Genomic DNA, 21,696 nt, shown 5'->3' on the forward strand with positions numbered 1-21,696 from the left:
CAAAAATGAAAAAGATTTTCCCTGCTCTATAATGACATTTGTTGTTTGAGCTTACTGTACATAATACAGATGATGAAATTACACTCAAAATGCCACAAAATAACAGTGAATATGCAGGAGGAATCCCATGAATATGCAGGAGGAATTCCATGATTGACAGCTTTGTTTTTTCCCCACTCCAGGTTGAGGCTTTGCTTGCCTCTGAGGATTATGGGAAGGATTTGGCCTCCGTGAACAATCTGCTGAAGAAGCACCAGCTTCTGGAGGCTGACATCTCTGCTCATGAGGTAGTTTACTCCACCTTCCTGTGCAGTATTGCAGCTATTCTGAATTTCAGCCATTACAGTTAGACTGCCATGGGGTAACTGTTATTGTTGGAAAAACCATGATAAATTGATATTTATAATGTACTTGCTTTTACGGGTAAATGGTATAGAAGATTGTGTTTTTGTTTCAAGTACTTTCTTTAGATCAGTTGTAACAATGGAAAAACTACGTGGGCATTTTTATAGTGTTGAAACATTGTTAGCGCTTTATTGGTGACTACAGTAGGAGAGTAGAACGGTCTCCACTTCATGCACTGTGACTGTGCACTTCCTCCGAGCCTGACTGTGCACGCCCCCCCCCCCCTCCCTCGCCCTGCAGGACCGTCTGAAGGACCTGAACGGCCAGGCGGACAGCCTCATGGCCAGCAACGCCGTCGACACCTCGCAAGTGAAGGACAAGCGAGACGCCGTCAACGGCCGCTTCACCAAGATCAAGAGCATGGCCGCCGGCCGCCGCGCCAAGCTCAACGAGTCGCACCGCCTGCACCAGTTCTTTAGGGACCTGGACGATGAGGAGTCTTGGATCAAGTGAGTCTTTGAGGAGAAAGTACAGCATGTGGTTTTACCTCTGACGTGTGTAAGCTGCGTGATTGGTCAGACACAAACAATCCTAGTTCAGAGTTTGTGAGCTGAAGTGTCCGTGGCAAAGCAATCTGTGCTGTCGGACTGGCGAGAACTGTCTCCACTAATGTTCCATCCCCCTGCAGAGAGAAGAAATTGCTAGTGAGCTCGGAGGATTATGGACGTGACTTGACAGGAGTACAGAATCTGAGAAAGAAGCACAAGAGACTGGAGGCTGAGCTGGCTGCCCATGACCCAGCCATACAGGTACAGGGTCCCAGCTATCTCCTGTTAGGCCTCACACAGGTACAGGGTGCCAGCTATCTCCTGTTAGGCCTCACACAGGTACAGGGTGCCAGGTACCTCCTGTTAGGCCTCACACAGGTACAGGGTGCGGGTTACCACCTGTTAGGCCACTCACACATGTACAGGGTCCCAGTTACCACCTGTTAGGCTACTCACACAGGTATAGGGTCCTAATTATTTCTTAGTAGGCCACTCACACAGGTAGAGGGTCCCAGTTATCTCCTTTTTGACCACACATAGGTACAGGGCCCTAATTATATCCTGTTAGGCCACTTGCATAAATAGAGTATAGAACGTTCATCCCCTGAGGAACTGGTCATGAAGTTTCTTTTCAGTTTTGTGTTTTGTCTTATTTGCCTTTTCCCACCTTCCTGGCTCTAGTCTGTTCTGGACACGGGGAAGAAGCTGTCTGATGACAACACCATCGGACAGGAGGAGATCCAGCAGAGACTGGCCCAGTTTGTGGATCACTGGAAGGAGCTGAAGGACCTTGCTGCCGCACGGTAAGTGCCACGTTTCTGTTCCAGGGTCACAATTTACTGGCGTCTAACGCGGCTCATTTCAGTGAGCTTAAGTCGGAGAAATAGCTATTTTTGGGTCACAGTGTTGTGTCTTGGTTAAAGAACAGGGCTTGAAGTTGCAGGTTGAAATATCAGTGCACACCCTTGAGCAACGTACAGTACTTTACCTGAATTGTGACAGAAAAATAATCGGCTGTCTAAATGGAAAAGGTGTTGGCTCTGTTTTTTGCTCTGGATAAGGCAGTCTGCTAACTGAATAATAATTTGTTCTTGTGTTGGTGCATGTGTGTAGAGGGCAGAGGCTGGAGGAGTCTTTGGAGTATCAGCAGTTTGTGGCGAACGTGGAAGAGGAGGAGGCGTGGATCAACGAGAAGCTGAACCTGGTTGGAAGCGAGGACTATGGGGACACGCTGGCAGCAGTGCAGGTGAGGACACACGGAGGACCCCATGCGTCTGCATGGGCGCACGGATAATTGGAACGTAATTAAGACTGAGTACATCAGGCAGCAGTCTTTGTGGAACTTAAACGTGAAGCCCTTGGGTGCTAATTACAGTTACTCTCCTGTTGTGCAGGGCTTGCTGAAGAAGCACGAGGCCTTCGAGACCGACTTCACGGTACACAGGGACAGGGTGAACGATGTGTGCGCAAACGGAGATGAGCTCATCAACAAGGTATGGCTGAGGAAGTGACAACGCGCAGTCCATGTGCCCATACACACACAAACACACACACACACACACACACACACACATCCACACCCACACACAGGGGCCAGCAAAGTTTTTGACGTGAGTGAACGTGCTGCTCTGTGCTGCAGAATAACCACCATGTGGACAACATCAGCGCCAAAATAAAGGCCCTGAAGGAGAAGGTGTCGGAGCTGGAGAGGGCGGCCGCGCAGAGGAAGGCCAAACTGGACGAGAACTCGGCCTTCCTGCAGTTCAACTGGAAGGCCGACGTGGTGGAGTCCTGGATCGGTACGTTTGTGTCAGCCAAGGGCTTTTGACAGGGCTCAACATATTTGTGTCTATCCTGTTTAACAGAGATGGCACTCTCTTTAGGGTGTTTGGGTGGTGTATCCAGCTAAAACGGTGGTCTGGAGGGTTTGAATACTGACTTGTACCAGTTGCGACTGGCTGGGAGTCACACGGGGTGCATTATTGGTCACACGGGGTGCATTATTGGCTTCAATTTCCCCCAGGGGGGAGGGTTTTAGTCAGCCCGGTATACCCTGGCTCATTATGCAGGTCGCTAAGGCATGGTCATTGTGCTGGAGGACTATGAGAGGGAAGAGGGTGACCTGCTCAAGTTATGGAAGACTAGTCTCCACTCCCCAAAATTAAGAGGCTGTTACTGGTTTGGGACAGGCTTGCAGACATGACTGGCCATTTGTAATTCTGAACTTGTTTTTTTCAGGTGAGAAAGAGAACAGTCTAAAGACGGATGACTACGGAAGGGACCTGTCCTCAGTGCAGACTCTCCTCACTAAGCAGGTATGATTCATCTGCGATGCGTGGTTATACTTCAGGGAGGGTGAAGGGGTGCGCTTGGTCCCGTTTCCTCACACCCTGTCCCCGTCTCGCCCCGCCGAGCAGGAGACGTTCGACGCAGGGCTCCAGGCCTTCCAGCAGGAGGGCATCACCAACATCACGGCCCTGAAGGACCAGCTGCTGGCGGCCAAGCACGTGCAGTCCCGCGCCATCGAGGCCCGCCACGCTGCCCTCATCAAGCGCTGGAACCAGCTCCTGTCCAACTCCACCGCCCGCAAGAAGAAGCTTCTGGAAGCCCAGGAACACTTCAGAAAGGTGGGTGTGTGAGGGGCATGTCTGCCGACTGGATTGGTCTGGAATTTATGAAGACAAATTTACTGGACTGAGCGCCGGTTTTTGTTGAGGATCCTATAAATATTTGCTGTGTTGAACTATGCTTTACAAGCATAATTTTTCTGTCAAAACCTGGTTGTGCCAGTGCTGATTTTGGCCAGGCGTCCCAGGTGCTGACTCATGATTGGCTGTGGGGTCGTCCAGGGATGGAGGTTCTCAGTCGGTGGTCTCTCACACTGTCAACCTCTGGCTGCAGGTGGAGGACCTCTTCCTGACCTTTGCCAAGAAGGCGTCGGCTTTCAACAGCTGGTTCGAGAACGCGGAGGAGGACCTGACGGACCCGGTGCGCTGCAACTCTCTGGAGGAGATCCGCGCCCTGCGCGACGCCCATGAGGCCTTCCGCTCCTCCCTCAGCTCCGCCCAGGCCGACTTCAACCAGCTGGCCGAGCTGGACCGCCAGATCAAGAGCTACCACGTGGTGTCCAACCCCTACACCTGGTTCACCATGGAAGCTCTGGAGGAGACCTGGAGGAACCTGCAGAAAATTATCAAGGTTATTAAGAGAGGGTGCAATATAACTTCTGTGAACAGCCAACGTTTTTATACATTCTGAATTTATGGTAGAATGTCCAAGGTACGAACACATTGGGAATGAAGGTCAGTCAGAACTTGGAAGTCAGAACTTTAATTTTATTTCCCCATCCTCTTGATATTAAAATGTTGACTACATTGGATTATCCAACCGTAGTGCCAAGTTAGGTCAGAATGTCAAAATTTTATACATTTTTTTTTTAATCAGTTGGAAGTATGACTAATTTTCATTCAGTACTCACATTTTTATTCAGAGGAGGAGATTGGTAAGGCGTAATTGCCTATACTATTTGTACCCTGTTCACTTGACTGGTAAATTCATAACTGAGCTTATAAGGTTATTTGTATAAATGTGTGTGTATAATAATAACATAATGGTGTAGTTCAGCAGTATTTTTTCTGTGTCGTCAGGAGCGAGAATTGGAGCTCCAGAAGGAGCAGAGGCGCCAGGAGGAGAACGACAAGCTGCGGCAGGAGTTTGCGCAGCACGCCAACGCCTTCCACCAGTGGCTGCAGGAGACCAGGTGGGGGCGCTGGAGAGAGCAGTGGAAAACCAGAGATGGGCTCTGCCTGGATAAACTCCAGATAGCTTACAGAAACTTTAATCAAGTGCTGTAACTGAATAATAAGTCGCTTTTTGATCGCCCTTTTCTTGTGCTTATAATGCTTAAAACGGTGGTAGTACATTGCGTGTTAGTCTCTACACTGTTCAACAGCTTTCTTTTGTGGTTGGTCATTTGATTAATTGTAATTTAGCAAAGGCTCTCGTTCATTAAGTTTTTACCTCCTGCTTTAGATATTTCTTGCCTCACTCTTGGCACCCTCTTCCTCTGTAGAAAACCGATCACTGTAAAGCACGCTTCACTGTGGGGGATGTTGTAGCCATACGTAACTACAATGGTCCATTTTCTGAAAAAGGGCTACCAGTGTTGGGCATTGGTATCGATAGAGCCGTGTCATGTGACTGCTCTCAAGTTGACATTACATGAGCAGTGCTGATGCCCCTGTATGATTTAATAATTTGTTCTCTTTTTTTGTCATCCCTTCTTCCCCTCCCCCTCTCTGCTCCGCCCTCCTGCCTCTTTCTTGCTACACGATGCTCGGATCACTTCACTCATCAGGACATATCTTCTGGATGGGTTAATATCACATTTTTACTCTCTTTCTCTTGTTGTTCTATGTACATGTTCGTCTTCGAAAATTAGAGGGGAAAAACTATTTGGCTTACTTCACTGGCTGCTAAATTCTCTGGGGGCTCTGTAGCAACCCAGTGGTGAGTAAATTGGGAAAATGGCAACGCTTGGCAATAAGTGTCCATTCAAGATGTGTTCATGGAAAAAATGTAAAGTCAGGCTTGTGGACTTAAGAATTCATAAGGAACAAAGTTTATTTAAAGCAGTATTAAATAATGTTCAGACACGTTTCTGGTGTTGCCATGAAAACCGATGGACTAACTGGATTTGCAGACAATCCAGCCTGTGTAATAACTGAGTTGTAATGGACCCAAATTGATGTGTAATCATGAACCCCCTCTTGAGTGTCTCTCCTTTTTGGTCTTTCATTTTTCCTTTTCGTTTTTGCACTGAAACATAACGGCTTCTGGGTTTTTGATATCATTTTCCCTTCCTGTTTGTGTGTCTTTAAATTGTTTTGTCTCTTTCTATTGGTATTCACACTATTTCCCCCTGACCCCCTCCTCCCCCTTTTCTAAATAGCATAGCCTATCGCCGGGTTATCCGTGTCTATCAGTATGAAGTCGGTGATGATCTTTCTGGAAGGTTTTCCCCTTTTTTTCCTGGTTTACTTTGGCCTCTCCCAGCCCCCCTCCCTCCACTCCTCCTACCTCTCCTGCCTCCTCCCACTCCCCACGTTTTTTTGGGTTGTTGCTCCTCACGCATTTGAGTCTCAAACCCTCGTTGTGGGCTCTGTGTGTTCCGTTTCCTCCGGACTAACTCTCACTGGCACTGTGGCTTTTCTAAAAATGGGATTTCACCTCCTTTTTCTGCTGCTTATTCCTCCAAGGCTGGCTGTGTATAGCACCCTTCCAAAGGGTCTATGGATTTAATTTGGGGGATATATACATTTGTAGCACTTGTATATATTTTTCTTTGATTTATGCACCCAAAGAAGGGGTTGAAACTGCGATCATTTGGTTTAGGTTTTAATTTAGCTGCTCTCAGCTTAATTCTTGACATTCACAGTAAATAATGATAGTAGAATAAAAACTGTACCTAGAGGATTTCTCAGTTGCATTTGCTTAGAAAACGGCCAGCAGTTTCCACCCCTGTGCACAGAGGTTCTAACCATGCATGGTATGGGTACCATGGCTTGAGTTAGCTTCTTTGGCATGCACAGTGTGGCACTGAAAAAATTGTGGGGCCAAGTGCATTCTGGGAACTCTTGGTGTTATCAATAGCACAGCCTGTAGGTTACATCTTGCAGGTAAGTATTGAGGCAAGTCTTGTTTATTTGGGGGAATTACTTTGAAAAGCTTTTGCAGTTTTATTGGAGTACATCCTGGGATCATGTTCAGGGGATTTTCTTTTCCATTTAAAACTGAAAACAAATCACTGATTAGTTTGTAAATTACGCATTGAGAAATAAGTTGTTTAGTGATAGTATTTGTAACTTAGATGTGGTTATTTCACTCACAGCAGCAGATGTAGGTATAGTTCTAACCCTGGTGTCTGGTGAAAGAGGTCTATTTATTGCACTTGGTTTCCAAGATCTGATTTGTTGGATTTATTTAGTGTTTTTTCTGATTTGTGAACTTGGCACTTTTTTTGACCCTTGTGACAGTTGGGCCACACTGATCACTCTTTTTACATCACCACGCCACCAAGACCCTGATCCTCATGTTGCCACATGTTCTCCAAGTGTTTCCATGTCTTGGAAAATCTAATAACTATAACTATAATAACTAATCCATGGATTAAGTCAGATATTATACAGCTGTGCATCATTATACCACACAATTTGTAATTATGCATTCAAATTTACAGAAATGTGTTGTGTTTAAGTATTTCCCTGCAGAAGTTGTGTTGAATTACTTTCACTAAGAAAATCAACAAAATATACCCTTTGACCAGGGATGCCTAAACTTTTGCATACCACTGTATGCCATAAAAATTCATTACACTCTAGAGTTTTTCTCTTTTTTTATGAAAAACGTTCATACTGTGTTCTTTATCCAGATCAGTGGAAAAACACTAACTTTGATTACATTAGCAGTTAGCTGGTGAGGTGTAGTGGCATGGTGATTGTGGTCATTTGGGTGGTGTAGTTCAGGGGTGGACTCTGTAGGCCCCGCCTGCTGCATCATCTCACTGCTCTCTGTGTGTGTAGGTCTTGTATGGTGGAAGAATCTGGAACACTGGAATCCCAGCTTGAGGCAACTAAGGTGAGAGAGGGGAAATAAATCATTTTATTCTCAAAGGGCTTTTTAACTGGATGCATTGTTATGTGTTGGTAAACCTGTGTTGAAATTACTGTAAGTGCACAGGTGGCCAGGTGCAACAGAGGAGTCCTTGTGCTTCAGCTGCTTTGATCCTTGCCAGGTGGCACAATTTCTGGTGTCACACTGGGAAGGAAGGAAAAAAGAGAGGATTGTAAAAATGTGTAAACAAATTAATTAGTATTAATATTAATTCAGGCTTTTGCAGTTGTTGAGGAAATTAGGAAAGATCTGATATTTGATGTAAAGTTGATATCACTGATGACATATGTAAATGAAGATATGAAGAACTCAGTTAGTGTGCTGCAGTGGGTTTGGTCTGGTTTGTCATGGCTTTGGTTCCGGGTGGCCTGCTCCCCATCCTGACCCTTGCGTGTTTCCCGCACGCCCGTAGCGCAAGCACCAGGAGATCCGTGCCATGCGCAGCCAGCTGAAGAAGATCGAAGACCTGGGCGCAGCCATGGAGGAGGCCCTGATCCTGGATAATAAGTACACAGAGCACAGCACGGTGGGGCTGGCGCAGCAGTGGGACCAGCTTGACCAGCTGGGCATGAGAATGCAGCACAACCTGGAGCAGCAGATCCAGGCCAGGTCAGAGGGAGAACGTGCTGGCCAGGGACCATACATACCCATCCATACACATGAATACCTCAACAAACTCGTCAGAGACCAAATGCACCCACACACTTACCTTAACCTGTCATCAATGTGCTTATAGTAGCCCTGTTGGATTGCGTTTGATCTAGTCCTCATGTGCCTCTCTTACTTCTGTAGAAACACCACTGGAGTAACCGAAGAAGCCCTGAAGGAGTTCAGCATGATGTTCAAGTGAGTGTTACTTCTATGTTTTTTAATGTATGTATGTTATATTATATACTTTTCTCACTTTAGCAAATTAGTTGGTATTTTTAAGGCCTTGGAATTTTCACAGTAAACAAGATTACGTCTCTGTATCCATGATGATTTGCTACCTTTCTTTAATTTTGCTTACAGGCATTTTGACAAGGACAAGTCTGGGCGGCTGAATCACCAGGAGTTCAAGTCCTGTCTGCGCTCTCTGGGTTACGACCTTCCCATGGTTGAGGAGGGAGAGCCTGACCCGGAGTTTGAGTCCATCCTGGACACTGTCGATCCCAACAGGTCAGAACTTGGCTGTGACCATTCTCTCTCTCTTGAGAAACTTACTGCCGCTGTTCAGCATGGCTGCAGTTACTTAATGTCCTGCTTTTCTAATGCGATGTTCACAGAATCTGACAGATAATTAAAATGTAGGATTCCGCTTCAACTCTGAATGGCAGGTGCAGCTCACAATGCCTATTTTAGTTTTAAAGAAAATGGTTCTCAAGAAAGATTAATTAAAATTTTTTGTGTGTACTTGTCTTTCCCTCTCCATCGATCTATTGCAGGGATGGCCACGTGTCTCTGCAAGAGTACATGGCCTTCATGATCAGCCGAGAGACGGAGAACGTGAAGTCGAGCGAGGAGATCGAGAGCGCCTTCCGAGCCCTGAGCGCCGAGAACAAGCCGTACGTCACCAAGGAGGAGCTCTACCAGGTACTGAAGGGCGCGGCCCTGCGCGCTTCTCAAAATTACGCTTTCCTTTCGCGCCGTACGAGAGCGAACGTGCCGTCGTTTTTTTAAACTCTTAATTTTTCTTCCTTCAGAACCTGTCGAAGGAGCAGGCCGACTACTGCATCTCGCACATGAAGCCCTACATGGACAGCAAGGGCCGGGAGCTGCCCTCGGCGTTCGATTTCGTGGAGTTCACCCGCTCGCTCTTCGTCAACTAACCTGCACCAGCACCTCCGCCTGTCAGTGACAAATCGGGATGCGTTTTTCCCAGCAGAACTGCATGACTGAATCTTAGACACTAAACTATATCTCTCCAACTCTCAGTGGGTCCATTAGAAAGGGGGGGGGGGGGTTCATGCCAAATTCATTCTGTGCAGAGTTAATGATACACGATCCCCATTAACGTAGGGACCTGCTATCTCTGTGCTACTCTCTATAATAGCTTAGTGAATGTCTCTGCATTTAATTGTGATGTTTTGGCTATTAAAAGTGCTTTGCTTGATTTTAACCTCATAGAAATTACTGTGTAGCAACTCTCCTGTGACTGCAGTGTGCTTAATTAAACGCTTCTGGTTCTAACTGATCCAGTGGTGTTGTGTTCTTGTTTTGCATACAATAAATCATATTTACTACAAAACGATCCTTATTCAGAAATTGGTTCACTATACCAACATTAATATTCTCACAAATGAGCAGTGGGCAAAGCAAATGTTTGAGGATAAGGATGTTCAAGACTGTGCTGATGTATACTTACAAGCAGAGACTCAAATGTGGGAATTACTATAAAATTAGTGGGTTTTTAAATGAGAGCTCAAGTATTTATCATGTGGCTGCAACTCAATATATGAATCATAAAGACATGAAGAGATTTAGTTGGACTAAAACATTAGAATGGGACCATTAAATGATTGTTGGTGTCAGACATGGTGGTTTTAGAATCTCAGAAACTACCGTCATCTTGGGATTTTCGCATACTGCGGTCTCTAGGGTTAACAGAGAATGGTCCAATAAACTAAAAACATCCAGTGAGTGGCAGTTCTGTGGTGGAAAAAAATGCCTTGTTACTAGGAGAGGTCAGAAGAGAATGGGTAGACTCATTCAAGCTAACAACAAGGCCACAAAAACTCATAACAGCTGTTTACAACAGTGATGTGCAGCAGACAACACATCCAACCTTGAAGTGGATGGGCTACAGCAGCAGAAGACCACGCCGGGTTTTAGTCCTATCTGTTCAGAGCAGGAAGATGAGCCTACAGTGGCTATGTGATCACCAAAACTGGACAAGTGAAGATCAGAAGAACGTATGCTGGTCTGTCTAATCTTTATTTTTGCTGTGACATGCAGATGGTAAGGTCAGAAAATGCAAGCATCCTGTGCCTGCATTCTTGGCACAGATTAGCCCCCTTAATATCAAGTGAGCATCATTTTAATGTCAGCACATACCTAAGCAATGTTGCTGACTAAGTACGTTCCTTTATGGCCACAATCTACCCTATTTTAAATGGATACTTCCAGCATGATAATGCACCATGTCACAAAGAATGTATGATCTCAGGTTGCTTCCACAAAACTGACTGTGACCTCAGTTTATTCCAATAGCCTGCACAGTTCCTACATCTCATATCACTTTTTCCCCACATCTCTGTAGACCAGTCCCTATGGTTTTTCCACCACTGAACTCTCAAATGTGCATTCTGAGTCACCCAAGGAAGAGTTGCTCTTCTGTTTTTCCTTACATGTCACACTAATGCACAAGCATCATCACGGTCATCGAATGTGTGCTCTCGACCACAATTTCCAACCCTATTTACTGATGTATTTCTCATAGATCTAAATGCAGATGTCACTGTAGTCACTGTTCCCATTAAAACACTAGCTAGTCGAGCAGTCTTTGTGACTGAAGCTCCTGCCATTTGTGCCCCAATAATGAACCCTCTTTCAAAGTCACTTAGATCTTTTCCTTTTACCGTCTTGATCCAAAATCAAGGTTGTTATGTTTCTCCACTCATTTATTTAGGTTTTTACTTTAGTTTGTCACCTGTCTGTACATCTATATGTGTACATATATACACTAAATAGCCAAAAGTATGTGGACACTCTAACTAGTGGGTTTGGCTACTTTAGCCATACCCATTGGTAACAGGTACATAAAATCAAGCATACAGCCATGCAATTTCCATAGACAAACATTGGCACTAGAATGAATTTGAATGCCAGCTGCGAGCCAGGCCTTATCGCCCAACATCATTAATGCTCTTGTGGCTGAATGGAAGCGAATGCCCACAGCCATGTTTCAAAATCTAGTGGAAAGCCTTCCCAGAAGAATGGAGGCTGTTATAAATTCCTTAGCTTTCTGTATGAAGGATAGTAAGATTAAGATCTGTGATAATAATGAGGAAAAGGGTAAATAGATTTTAGCTTGGAATATTGTGTGCCAACCAAAGGCATACCAGGTTGTGTGTGAGGATACTGTCGAGTTGAGAAGGAAAAAGCACCTATGTCTTGTAATGAAGAGGCAATCCAGTCAGGAACACACTTGCAATCCAGTTATAAGGGCCTTCCTATCTACAGAAAGAACACACCTGCTGAGTCAACACAATACTAAAAAAGCATTATTCACACTGATCCTTTATACTTTCCCAGAGAGTCTGTACACCTCTGTGTCAGATAAGGACAATTAACTCACAAAGTATAAAGTAGAACTTATTTTCTCATCATCCAGCTGCATACTACCTTTTTGCTTTTTGCTCTAGGGTTGTAGGGTTTGAGAATGGGCCCCAGCCCGTGACAGTTTATTGGTACCTAACTCACGGTTACTCAGCCAGCCCTTATCAGATGGAAAATAGCAAGCAAGGTTGGACAGAATAGGACAGAATATATAATGTGATATGACCTGTTAAATTAAATTATAATATGAATGTAAAAAAAAGTTCACCCTTCAATCTCTCCTGTTTTTAGATGATGAGATGAGTACTTTAGTGTTACATTAGATGATAATCACTTAGCAGAGGCTCATCCAGAGTGAAGTACTTGTGTAGGCTACGTTGTTAATTTTAAAAATAATAAAATCAGTTTTGTCAAAACCCAGTAGTCTATAAGTCAATGTTTTACAGTAAGAATTGACTTACAGTTTTCTTATTGGGCATCTATCTCCTCCTGCCTGTAGATGGCATTATTTTTTTATTCCATGACTTCGCCAACTACGCAACATAATGTGAGTGGTGTTCAGATACGTGCACAAGCACACTACGTGTAACTACCTCGTGTGGTCAAGTGCGAGGGTGTTCTGCCGTAATAATAGTTTGCTTGTACGGCTACGTTAACTCTGAAAACTCGAGTGGACGCGAGTTGTGCGTAGCAATTAGCTAGCCACATGCGGCAGTCAAAGTAACATCGATAGTTGCTCCCGACATGGTGTGCCAGTCAGCTAGCTAGCTAATATTAGCTAGTCAAACTTTTTAATTGTATCGATATCTGCAGGGAAATGCAAAAGCAGTTTACTCTAGTTATCGTTTAGTTTATATCGTCTTGATAAGAAGCTATAGGTGTACAGATATAGGGTACGCTATATAATTAGCCATATGTTTGTGGGGCAGAAAGTCATGCGACTGTCACAGTTACTATTTAGAAAAATGCACGTTGTTGTGTCTATTTGTGTTTGGCTGTCCTGGCTTTTTTCATCCTGTCGCGCCTGTGCCGGAGAAGACGACTTGTTGCTGTGTAGATCTTGTGGACACGAAGTTGCTTCAAGTTCAGATGCGCGCTACGTTGCTAGTAGATTGGCATTGTCGCATCGTAATAATACCATGATCGGAGATAAGAGGGCCACTGTCCAGCTGTTTGAAAATCCCAATGGTTTTCAGTTTGAAGTCGTCACATTTAGGAGAGCGGACGTATTCAAGCACTGGCCAGCGGACAAACGTTTCACCTGGTACCCGGGATATTCCTGGACAATTGCCACTTGCCCCCGCTGCAGCGCACACCTTGGTAAGAGATCACTTTGATAAACAAACAAATGTTAATTTGAAACTAATCTTAACCGTCATATTAGAAATATAGTAATATAGCAACGTTTTAACCTTATATGTTCTGCACACTGACTGCAGATTTACCTAAATCCACTCATGAAACATCCAGGCATAGGCTATATGAAAATACTTCGCACATAGTGAATTGACGTTTTCATTATTTATTTACGTTTGGCAGTAAATTAGCCTGATAATACTTAAGATTTATATGTGTGTATTTACTTCTGCAGGTTGGGCTTTTCAGCCCAGTGAGTGGCCGGACGTAGTGACTGATGCTATATTTGAGGATTCGGAGCAGACGTTTGTGGCATTGGTCATTGACAAGCTTCTGCAGGAAAACTTTGCGGCCACGCTTCTCATGGTTCCAAAATCATTCAGGAGTTAGCCTCACTTTCTTAACCCTGCTGCCTCAGTTCCACGGACTAAGGACTTGTTTGATCTTCCCAGATAGTTGTGTGTCTATTTTCGCATTATCCAGTCCCGAATACTTAACAAGTGTCACCGATGTCCACACTGTTATTTTGCAGATTTCATATTTAACGTTGCCAGGTGCAGTTTCTTTCACTCGAGCCCTTACAGCCCTTCTGGTAAATTTCCATCGTTTAAAAGATGGGTAATTTAGGCCGCATAAATGTTTACAAATGAATGCCACCTTCGGGGCCAAGTGAATTACAGGGCTGCTTTACCCTTGTCAGCAATTGTGCCAGACAGCCAGTCTACAGTAGAACTCCAAAGACCCGAAGGTGAATTTTCAATGTTGTCGGAACAATGCTGCCATATTCATAGACGGTGGAACGCTGATAACAAATCTTTGTTGGAGCGTGGAGGAAATGAAAATGTACTGTATTCAGTGATACTTCTTACGCCAGATTTACACAGCAATTTTGTCGAATTATCGGCTTTATTTGCTGTGGCTCATGACAGTTAAGAGACGGTACACGGTTTGTGTACACATTTAGTTTTATTGTAACAAAGCAACTTGTACACTTTGTTTAAAACCGTCATTTCAGTGGAAAAAAGAAAAATTATTAGATAGATGTAGAGTCCATGACAGATTCTACAGATTTTTTTGTTTCATGAAGCATCGGGGTTCAAAATTACAAGAGTAACATTTTTTGTATTTTCTTTTTCTTTATTAAAAATGTCATTTCAAACCTCATGAATGCCTGTAAAACAATACAATGAAAATCAAAAACCCTAATGTTGATGTGTCAAAAATACGCATCTGCCCCTCCCCCCCTTCCCTCAGACTTCTACAATAACCCCAGCCCTACCCTAATACTGACCCCCCCAACCCTACCCCAAACATTGTTATAAGAGGCGATAGGAACAAGCTGGTAATTTCTATCTGTCCATTTAACCACATGGAGAGAACAATGTCAGCTCTAGGGGCCTACTTTGTATTGAACAAAATTATAAAGACAGTGAGGGGATGCTAGAGCTAGCAGGTCATCATTGCACCATGGCTTTTGTTCACTTATCTTACAACTTTAAAGAGGAAGAAAATTTATATATATAATATAAATTTCTATTGTATTTTAGTCTACTGAAGATGGCGTGCTGATTCTATTGAATTTTATTTATCCCTCCCCCCCAAAGTTCTCGGATGTACGTGGGAACTGGACATGGTACATGGGACGTCAGCAAGAAATTTTGCCACTGGTTTTCTAATGCAAGTCTGTCCAGGGGCATAAAACTTGTATTAGACATGGCACGGACAGGAGAGGTGCTTCAGAACAAGAAGTCAAGGGGGAAAAAAAGCATCTTGCTCCCAAGGACTTGTGGGTAATCAGTAGGAGAAAATGGGAAAGGATGTGGGTGGAACATGTCCCTTATCCGGTTTAGTCGTCCTCGCCATCGTCGTCCTAAAATCAAGATGAACAACCCTTAATATTTGTGAGTATTCCATCTCATACGTTGAATGCCAAAAATCATGTTCAGCCATCTACCTCTCCTTCTTCGCCATCCTCGTCCTCTTCATCTTCCTCTCCATCATCCTCATCTCCTTCCTCATCTATGTCCTCCAACCCTTCTTCCTCTTCATCATCATCATCATCATCTTCACCCTCCCCTTCTTCGTCATCCATGTCAGGGACCTACACACAGAAAACAAGAGTCAGCCCAAAGCCTACCTTTAGAACAGACATCAGTGCACCCCTCCATGAAGTGAGCCACACCTGGGCATCAGGCAACAAAAATCTCCAATAACATCTAACACTTCAAGGCTAAATTGATCTTTCTATGCAGAAGCTGTACACTAGGAAAATGTTTCATCATTTAGACTTGACGCACCAGGTAGTACTGCAAGGGGTTTGGCCAAATGTCATCCTTGATGACTTCCCCGAGCTCGTCGGCCCCTGCGTCGGAGTGATCTGTGAACCAAGTGAAGAAGCTCTCTGGCTCTTCATGCTGACGCTTCTTGCCTGCTTTGTTCTGCGTCTGGCTGGAGCGCTTTGTCAAGTCCTGGGGAGGGAGAGTGGACACAAAATCCATCAGGTTAACAAAGTTCTACTTTGAATGTGGGATACTTAGACAAAAATTTTAAATTAACTCCTGGTATTTTCTGGAGTGCATTTTGGGCAAAGGGTGCATGGAAGACTACATCAGTTGCATATTGAATTACATTTTTATATCAGCAAAGCAGCCAGAGAAAGTGGCATGCACAAGCATTTCCAATAGTAAATATTCAACATTAAAATACTTGCAAATTACCATGTAAGCACCTTTGGAAATAGTACAAGTCACATTTAATTAATATATTTGTACCACTCCACCTTTTCCACATCTTTTGCTTTCAATGTTCCAGAAGACAGTAAGTGAACACAGACATACCTTTCCTGCTTTCCATTTGATCTCTGTTGATTTTGAAGATGGATCTCCACTCTCATTGAGATGAAACTCTTTGGACAGAACTTTGTTCTCAAAGTATGGGTTTTCATCGAAGTACTGAAAACCACAAGAAGCCATATAAGTGAAGTAAACTACAAATCATCAAACAATTAAAACTTGGAATGGGAAAACAAAGTTCTTACAAAATCTATTCTGTAACCCGACTTGATGTCTTCAAACTCTGTCACCTCCACCCTGGTCAAGTAGTGAAGTGCTTCCTCATCCTCTTCCCCAAGGAGAGCAGAGACTTAAGAGAAGACAGAGGAGTAAAATCTCAGCAACTGGCAGTCTTAATATGTTTCTGGTTGAGCTGATTTTCAGTTTAACAGTTAATAGGCAAGTTGCCTAAATTACTTCATGGGCCTTAATCAGAAATCAAGATGACTCATACATTTTTTATTTAGCCAACCAATACGTAAATTTGTGAACAGTAAATATGTATTATTACTACGCAACACATAGCAGTGAACACAAATATTATACATGCGCATGAACTCACCTTGTGGATGGTTGACGAATGTTGTGACCCAGAAGTTGGGGATTTTGGCGATCAGTTCTGATCTCTTCTGGAAGAATGGCTGGCGTAGTTTATTGTACTTCTGTTCTACTTTTAAAATTTCCTCACTTGCCTGTTCATTCAATCTAAAATATAAAGCATTTTAATGTTATTAATCAATCAATAATGTTAGAACATTTTTTATTTCACTACTTTCATATACAGTAATTGAGAAACTATGCCTAACGAAATTACCTGTCAATTTCATTCTGTACTTCATCAATGTGTTCAATGGCTTCCTGTTGCTCTTTTTCTAAAATTGGAAGAGAAATCAGAAATTTAGTCGTTAAATGTATTGGAAAATAAATTACCCAAGTACCCAGCTATCCAAAATTGCACTTGAGGAATGTGCTAAAAAATTAATGGGTTTGAATTAGAACTAAAAAGAAAAACTACTGTACTTGCAACCTGCAGTTTGAAAATGACCACAGCCGATTATGCTGATCAGCAAGCAATTAGTCAACTGGCCACCAATGACGAGTGGATTAATATTTATTTTAATTGCAAATATTTTGGTGGGCGCCAAACGCAAGTTCGACAGACGTAGTAAGCAATCGTCTCAATAACCAACATATCTTTCGCTGCTCCGAGACAGCAGCTTCCTGCCGTGGCCGAGGGCCGCGTGGTTTGAATGAGGGGCCGCACATTGGGTTGTCCTAGCCTTCCTCTCCAACAGGGCTGGCTACACAACGATCTGGCGCCCGTTAACTATCAGCTCGCTGAGGAAATAACATTACCCAAAAAAAGGTCAAATTCGTAGTATAAAACATTAAAAAGTGACGGCGGTTATCATTTTTATAAATTTAGCATTACCTCGTTGTATCCTTCAAACTGCACAAGTGCATCATGGCGGAGCCGCACAACAACAATGAGCAGTGCTAACGAATGCTAGCTGCGTAGGCCTGATTCATTCAACAACAAACCAGACAAGAAATGTTACCGGCCGTCCTCCAAGCCCGGCAAGGAGATGTGCGTAAATATAAAAGCACCGTTTCCAACTTAGGGTCAAAGCAATTCCAGCGGTATGCATTTAAAGAGCGCGAGCTTCTCCGAAAACTACACCGAGAATAGCTAGCTAGCTCCATTTGACACACAATGAAGCTTGAGCAAGGAAACATGGCCTCCGTCACCGGTCTGTTTTCCACACAGAACACGCTATCAAACACGTTTGCGGCGGTCACGGCTACACCCACACACCCAGTTACCAGCAGCTATTCCGTTAGTTAGAACACAAATTATCAACAAGTTAGCTAATGATAGGGCAAAACCGAAACGAAAATATGAAAATGGCGGTGCTCTGGAGGCCGCCATTCCTTACCGGAGGTCTCGTCCGCTCCGTCATGGTTGGAGTTCAGTTCCTTTTTACTCACTTTCGCCGCCGAGGCCGACATGTTTTTCGCTGGCTGTGGATAAACAGCTACTGAGAATTTCGCGTTTGATATCGGTGTCTTCTCGAGGAAGAGAAAACTTGTTTCTACCTCCGTTAGAGATGTGCGAATAAAACGTGTCTCGCGCTCTTCTACACAATATATAGCTAGGAACGGGACTCAACACACATTCACGCACCCACCGCCACCACAGCGCTCGAGCTCACTCACTCACGCGCTCTCCTTCCTTACGCACGCGCTTCATCGAATGGAAATGAAGGACAGAACTCCGCCTCCCAAAGAACAACTTACAAACGAATGCTCGTCCCCGGCATTGCTGTTTGATTGGCGGGGCCTTCTAAAGGGGCTGGTATAGATACATTTAAAAGGGCGGGATTTCATAAAAACAACAAGGTGGCGATGCGAGGCTGAGCAAATGTTTCGAGACCCTGCGCATTCAGCTCTTCTTACTTAATTTGATGCGCGTACGCCCCTGTGCGTTCTCGAACTGGCTTTCCAAGAAGGACGTCGCGCCTTCTCGATTGTCAGTAAATTGAATATGCGCAGTAAACCTCATGATTTTACTGGTGGATTTACTGGCATAGTATTCCAAAATTGCTGGAGCATTGTTATAAAGCAGGGTCTTTCAGCCTTTTCTGATCTAGTTACCTAAGTGATCCTATCATGCAGGGGACCCCATCATAAATTTTTTTACAAGATAATATTGTAAAGAAAAGATTTTGTGTGGGTAGGTGGTTGCATGGATTCTATCTGTGCATGTCCAGGGACCCCCTGTAGAAAGGCTATTGTTGTGCCCCTTGACCTCAGGTGGTGGAGCATGTTACTCTGGCAGCTGTGTGTGTACCTTTTATCACAAGTAACTGACAACACTTGTGGTGTGAAGGCCAAGACTTGCACTTTCTGATTTGCCAGGGGCAAGTTGCAACAGCTAGGTATAAAGATTCCTGTAATTTCTACATAGTGAAACCAAAAGTTATCAAAATACCCTTCAATAAAAATTGAGAATCTGCATTTTAACCACATATGAACTGATTACTAATCTATATTGTGGAGTACAGCACCAGATTAAGAAAAATATGTCTATGTTCTTTGTCCCAAACATTATGTAGCAAAACTATGTTTTACCATTTAACCCGTAAACAGCAGTTTTGGTGTTGTGTCCCCCCCATTTTCAGTAATTAAAAAGAAAGATGACTGAATTAACTGCTCAGGTGTTTCCTTTTGCATGGATTGATCACACATAAAAAATCAGTGCATGACTTGTCTTGGTTTTAGCCTTTTTTTCATTGTTCTGTGGAGTTTGCTTTTGGAGTCAGAGGCATATACCATCATGAAGGCCAGAGGACTAACTATGGCTGAATAACATCTGTAAGCTGAGAGGGTAGAATAAATCATTAAGAAAGATTGCACAGAGACTTGAAATATCAAGTACAGCAGTTTGGAAAGTCTTGAAAAAGAAAGAGACCACTGGTGAACTCAGAAACAAACACCATACAGGTTGGCCAAGGAAGACAAGTGTAGTTGATGACAGATAAATCCTAAGAGCTGTGAAGAAAAACCCTAATACAACAATCACTGGCATCACCAGCAGTCTTCAGAGGGCAGGCCACAAGCCACCATATGCAAAAAACTTTTGAGAGCCAAATTATAGAGGCCACACTGCAAGATGCAAACATCTCATCAGAAGAAAGAATCAAAAGGCCAGATCAGAATTCAGAAGTGTACAGAGAGATTTTCTCTGAATATGTGCAAAGAAATACTTCCAATCTCATCGGCCAGGGCTTCATCCTACAGCAAGGCAATGACCCCAAATGCACTACCTATGCAACCAAAGCGTTCATTAATGGGAAAAAGTGTGTCACCTGATTTAATTCCAATTGAACATGAATTTCACTCGCTGAAGAGGAGACTGATGATAGAAACCCCCCAAAACAGGTTAAAAGTCCTGACTCTGGCCTACACTGCAGTCAACAAGACAGCCTTCGCCTACCTACAGGACACAATTCAATCCTACACACCAGCTTGACCAATCTGCTCTCATATCCGTTAATATTGCACAGCTGAAAATGGGGGGAGTCATTACAAAAATAGACGTTTCTGTAAAATGGTTAAAAATATGTACACATTTAAATACCTTGAAAGGTTTGCTTGTACTTTTGTCTCAAATCCACTTTTTGATCTCAGATTTAAATGCCTATAGTAACAAGACCAGGTCAAAATCTAGTAGGCTATATGGCTGGACCTCTCCAGCAGACCAATGGTGTAACTTCATCACTCAGTCACAAACATTCGCGTTTGTAGGGCTGGCCCCGCTGTTGCGGTCCAGCCAAAAATAACAAGACCAGGTCAAATTAAGCCTAGCATATGGCTGGACCGGCCAACCAATGGTGTAACTTCATAGCTCGGCCGACCAATGGTGTAACTTCGTCACTCAGTCACAGACATTCGCGTTTGTAGGGCTGGCCCCGCTGTTGCGGTCCAGCCAACAAACTTCTCTCTGCTGTTCCAATGCTAGTTTATTATTATTATTATTTTTTTTAACAAAGGAGGCTAAATTGTATTAACCCAAACTCCAGGGGACCTGAATGCATGTGTTGGGGTCAGGGCAATTCTAGTTTTTAAATTATTTATTTATTTATTTTTTTTGCACAAAAAAAAAAGAATAAAAGCAGCAAACATGAACTTAATCTCTGGGGGGGGGAAATGTGTGTGAAATAAAAAAGGGGCTTGTACAAAACACTTTCCCTTAAAAAATGAACTTTAATCAAAACAGGCATATCTACGAAAGAAAACTAAAATGAATAGGAAAAAAGTAAAAATAGTTTTTACATTAAAAAGTGGATTAAGGGAGTGGATTAAGGGAGGGAGAGAATTTATTGAAGTGAGGAATTTGACGGTTATTATAACAGGAAATTGATTTTGGGCAATTTTTGAAGGTGTCAAAATTACAGCAATTTCTCAGATTATGTCACAGTCCCAAATAAAAGGACCAAATGAAGGCCGTTACATTTATCAAAACGTCTGAAATGTAAAAAAAAAAAAAAAAAAAAAGAGTAAAGTATATTGCAGAGCAGTTTCAACAACTTACAACCAAAAGCAGTTCTGTTTGTACCATAAAGAAAGAGAGGGTGTCATCTATTGGTGACTGAAAGAACTGCTACGCCGTGGATTTCTTTTTTTCTTTTTTTGAGCACATAACGTAGCCTACGTGGCTGCAAAGTTAACAGGTGCATTTCGAGAATAGGCTAATAGTCAGTGGGCTGTATCCAAGCTAATGCATTATTAACGACTATTCATGATGCATTTATTTAAATTACGAAATATTTACCGCTGGATTGAACGCATTTTGTGTCGAATGAATAAAGAAATACAAGAAGTCGAAGTAAATTTTTATTGGGCTGTGTTTGGTCCCTACCCAAGCTTGATAATATTTTGTAGTGTGGCAACAGACAGCTTTATCAATAACCAACAACTGACGTGGCATGGCAAATATTTTTTCATAGTTCACACGATAGAATTTCGTTATCTAAAACATATTTCATGTGGCCCTGATAAGCGAACAAATTCTGGTTTGTTTTCCCTAATCGGAAATTCGGATTTTCTATCTATGGGAAACGTTGGAAAACTGATTGACATAAAATTGAGCCAATGAACGACCCGGGAAGGCAGGCGTCAAAGTA

At 43.3% G+C, this 21,696-nt stretch overlaps 2 protein-coding genes across 10 annotated transcripts in view; one reads left to right on the forward strand and one right to left on the reverse strand.

The window, feature by feature from the left end:
- Nucleotides 1-9,738, forward strand: part of LOC118207064 (spectrin alpha chain, non-erythrocytic 1) — a 36,502-nt gene extending 26,764 nt beyond the window's left edge. For 5 of the 9 annotated variants that reach the window (XM_035380353.1, XM_035380352.1, XM_035380351.1 and 2 more), the window contains 19 exons: nt 183-287; nt 646-854; nt 1,034-1,154; nt 1,575-1,696; nt 2,007-2,139; nt 2,288-2,386; nt 2,533-2,692; nt 3,132-3,208; nt 3,311-3,520; nt 3,795-4,091; nt 4,541-4,653; nt 5,251-5,268; nt 5,845-5,907; nt 7,475-7,529; nt 7,978-8,174; nt 8,358-8,411; nt 8,577-8,723; nt 8,990-9,137; nt 9,248-9,738. In XM_035380353.1, the coding sequence (XP_035236244.1) occupies nt 183-287; nt 646-854; nt 1,034-1,154; nt 1,575-1,696; nt 2,007-2,139; nt 2,288-2,386; nt 2,533-2,692; nt 3,132-3,208; nt 3,311-3,520; nt 3,795-4,091; nt 4,541-4,653; nt 5,251-5,268; nt 5,845-5,907; nt 7,475-7,529; nt 7,978-8,174; nt 8,358-8,411; nt 8,577-8,723; nt 8,990-9,137; nt 9,248-9,373 (2,454 nt within the window). In that variant the 3' untranslated portion in view covers nt 9,374-9,738. The remainder of the gene's footprint in view (nt 1-182; nt 288-645; nt 855-1,033; nt 1,155-1,574; nt 1,697-2,006; nt 2,140-2,287; nt 2,387-2,532; nt 2,693-3,131; nt 3,209-3,310; nt 3,521-3,794; nt 4,092-4,540; nt 4,654-5,250; nt 5,269-5,844; nt 5,908-7,474; nt 7,530-7,977; nt 8,175-8,357; nt 8,412-8,576; nt 8,724-8,989; nt 9,138-9,247) is intronic. The other 4 variants (XM_035380356.1, XM_035380357.1, XM_035380359.1 and 1 more) reach the window with 1 other exon arrangement.
- A 4,387-nt stretch (nt 9,739-14,125) lies between these two features.
- seta (SET nuclear proto-oncogene a) lies at nt 14,126-18,266 on the reverse strand. Its single transcript, XM_035380066.1, has 8 exons — nt 17,947-18,266; nt 16,824-16,881; nt 16,572-16,714; nt 16,216-16,319; nt 16,016-16,129; nt 15,476-15,646; nt 15,133-15,279; nt 14,126-15,048 (listed from the first exon to the last, which is right to left on the reverse strand). Exons 1-8 carry the CDS (start codon nt 18,017-18,019, stop codon nt 15,025-15,027), a joined length of 834 nt encoding a protein of 277 aa, XP_035235957.1. The 5' UTR covers nt 18,020-18,266; the 3' UTR covers nt 14,126-15,024.
- Between the last annotated feature and the right edge of the window lie 3,430 nt (nt 18,267-21,696).

This window comes from Anguilla anguilla, chromosome 10 (assembly GCF_013347855.1).
Source record: "Anguilla anguilla isolate fAngAng1 chromosome 10, fAngAng1.pri, whole genome shotgun sequence".
Classification (NCBI taxonomy): Eukaryota; Metazoa; Chordata; class Actinopteri; order Anguilliformes; family Anguillidae; genus Anguilla; species Anguilla anguilla.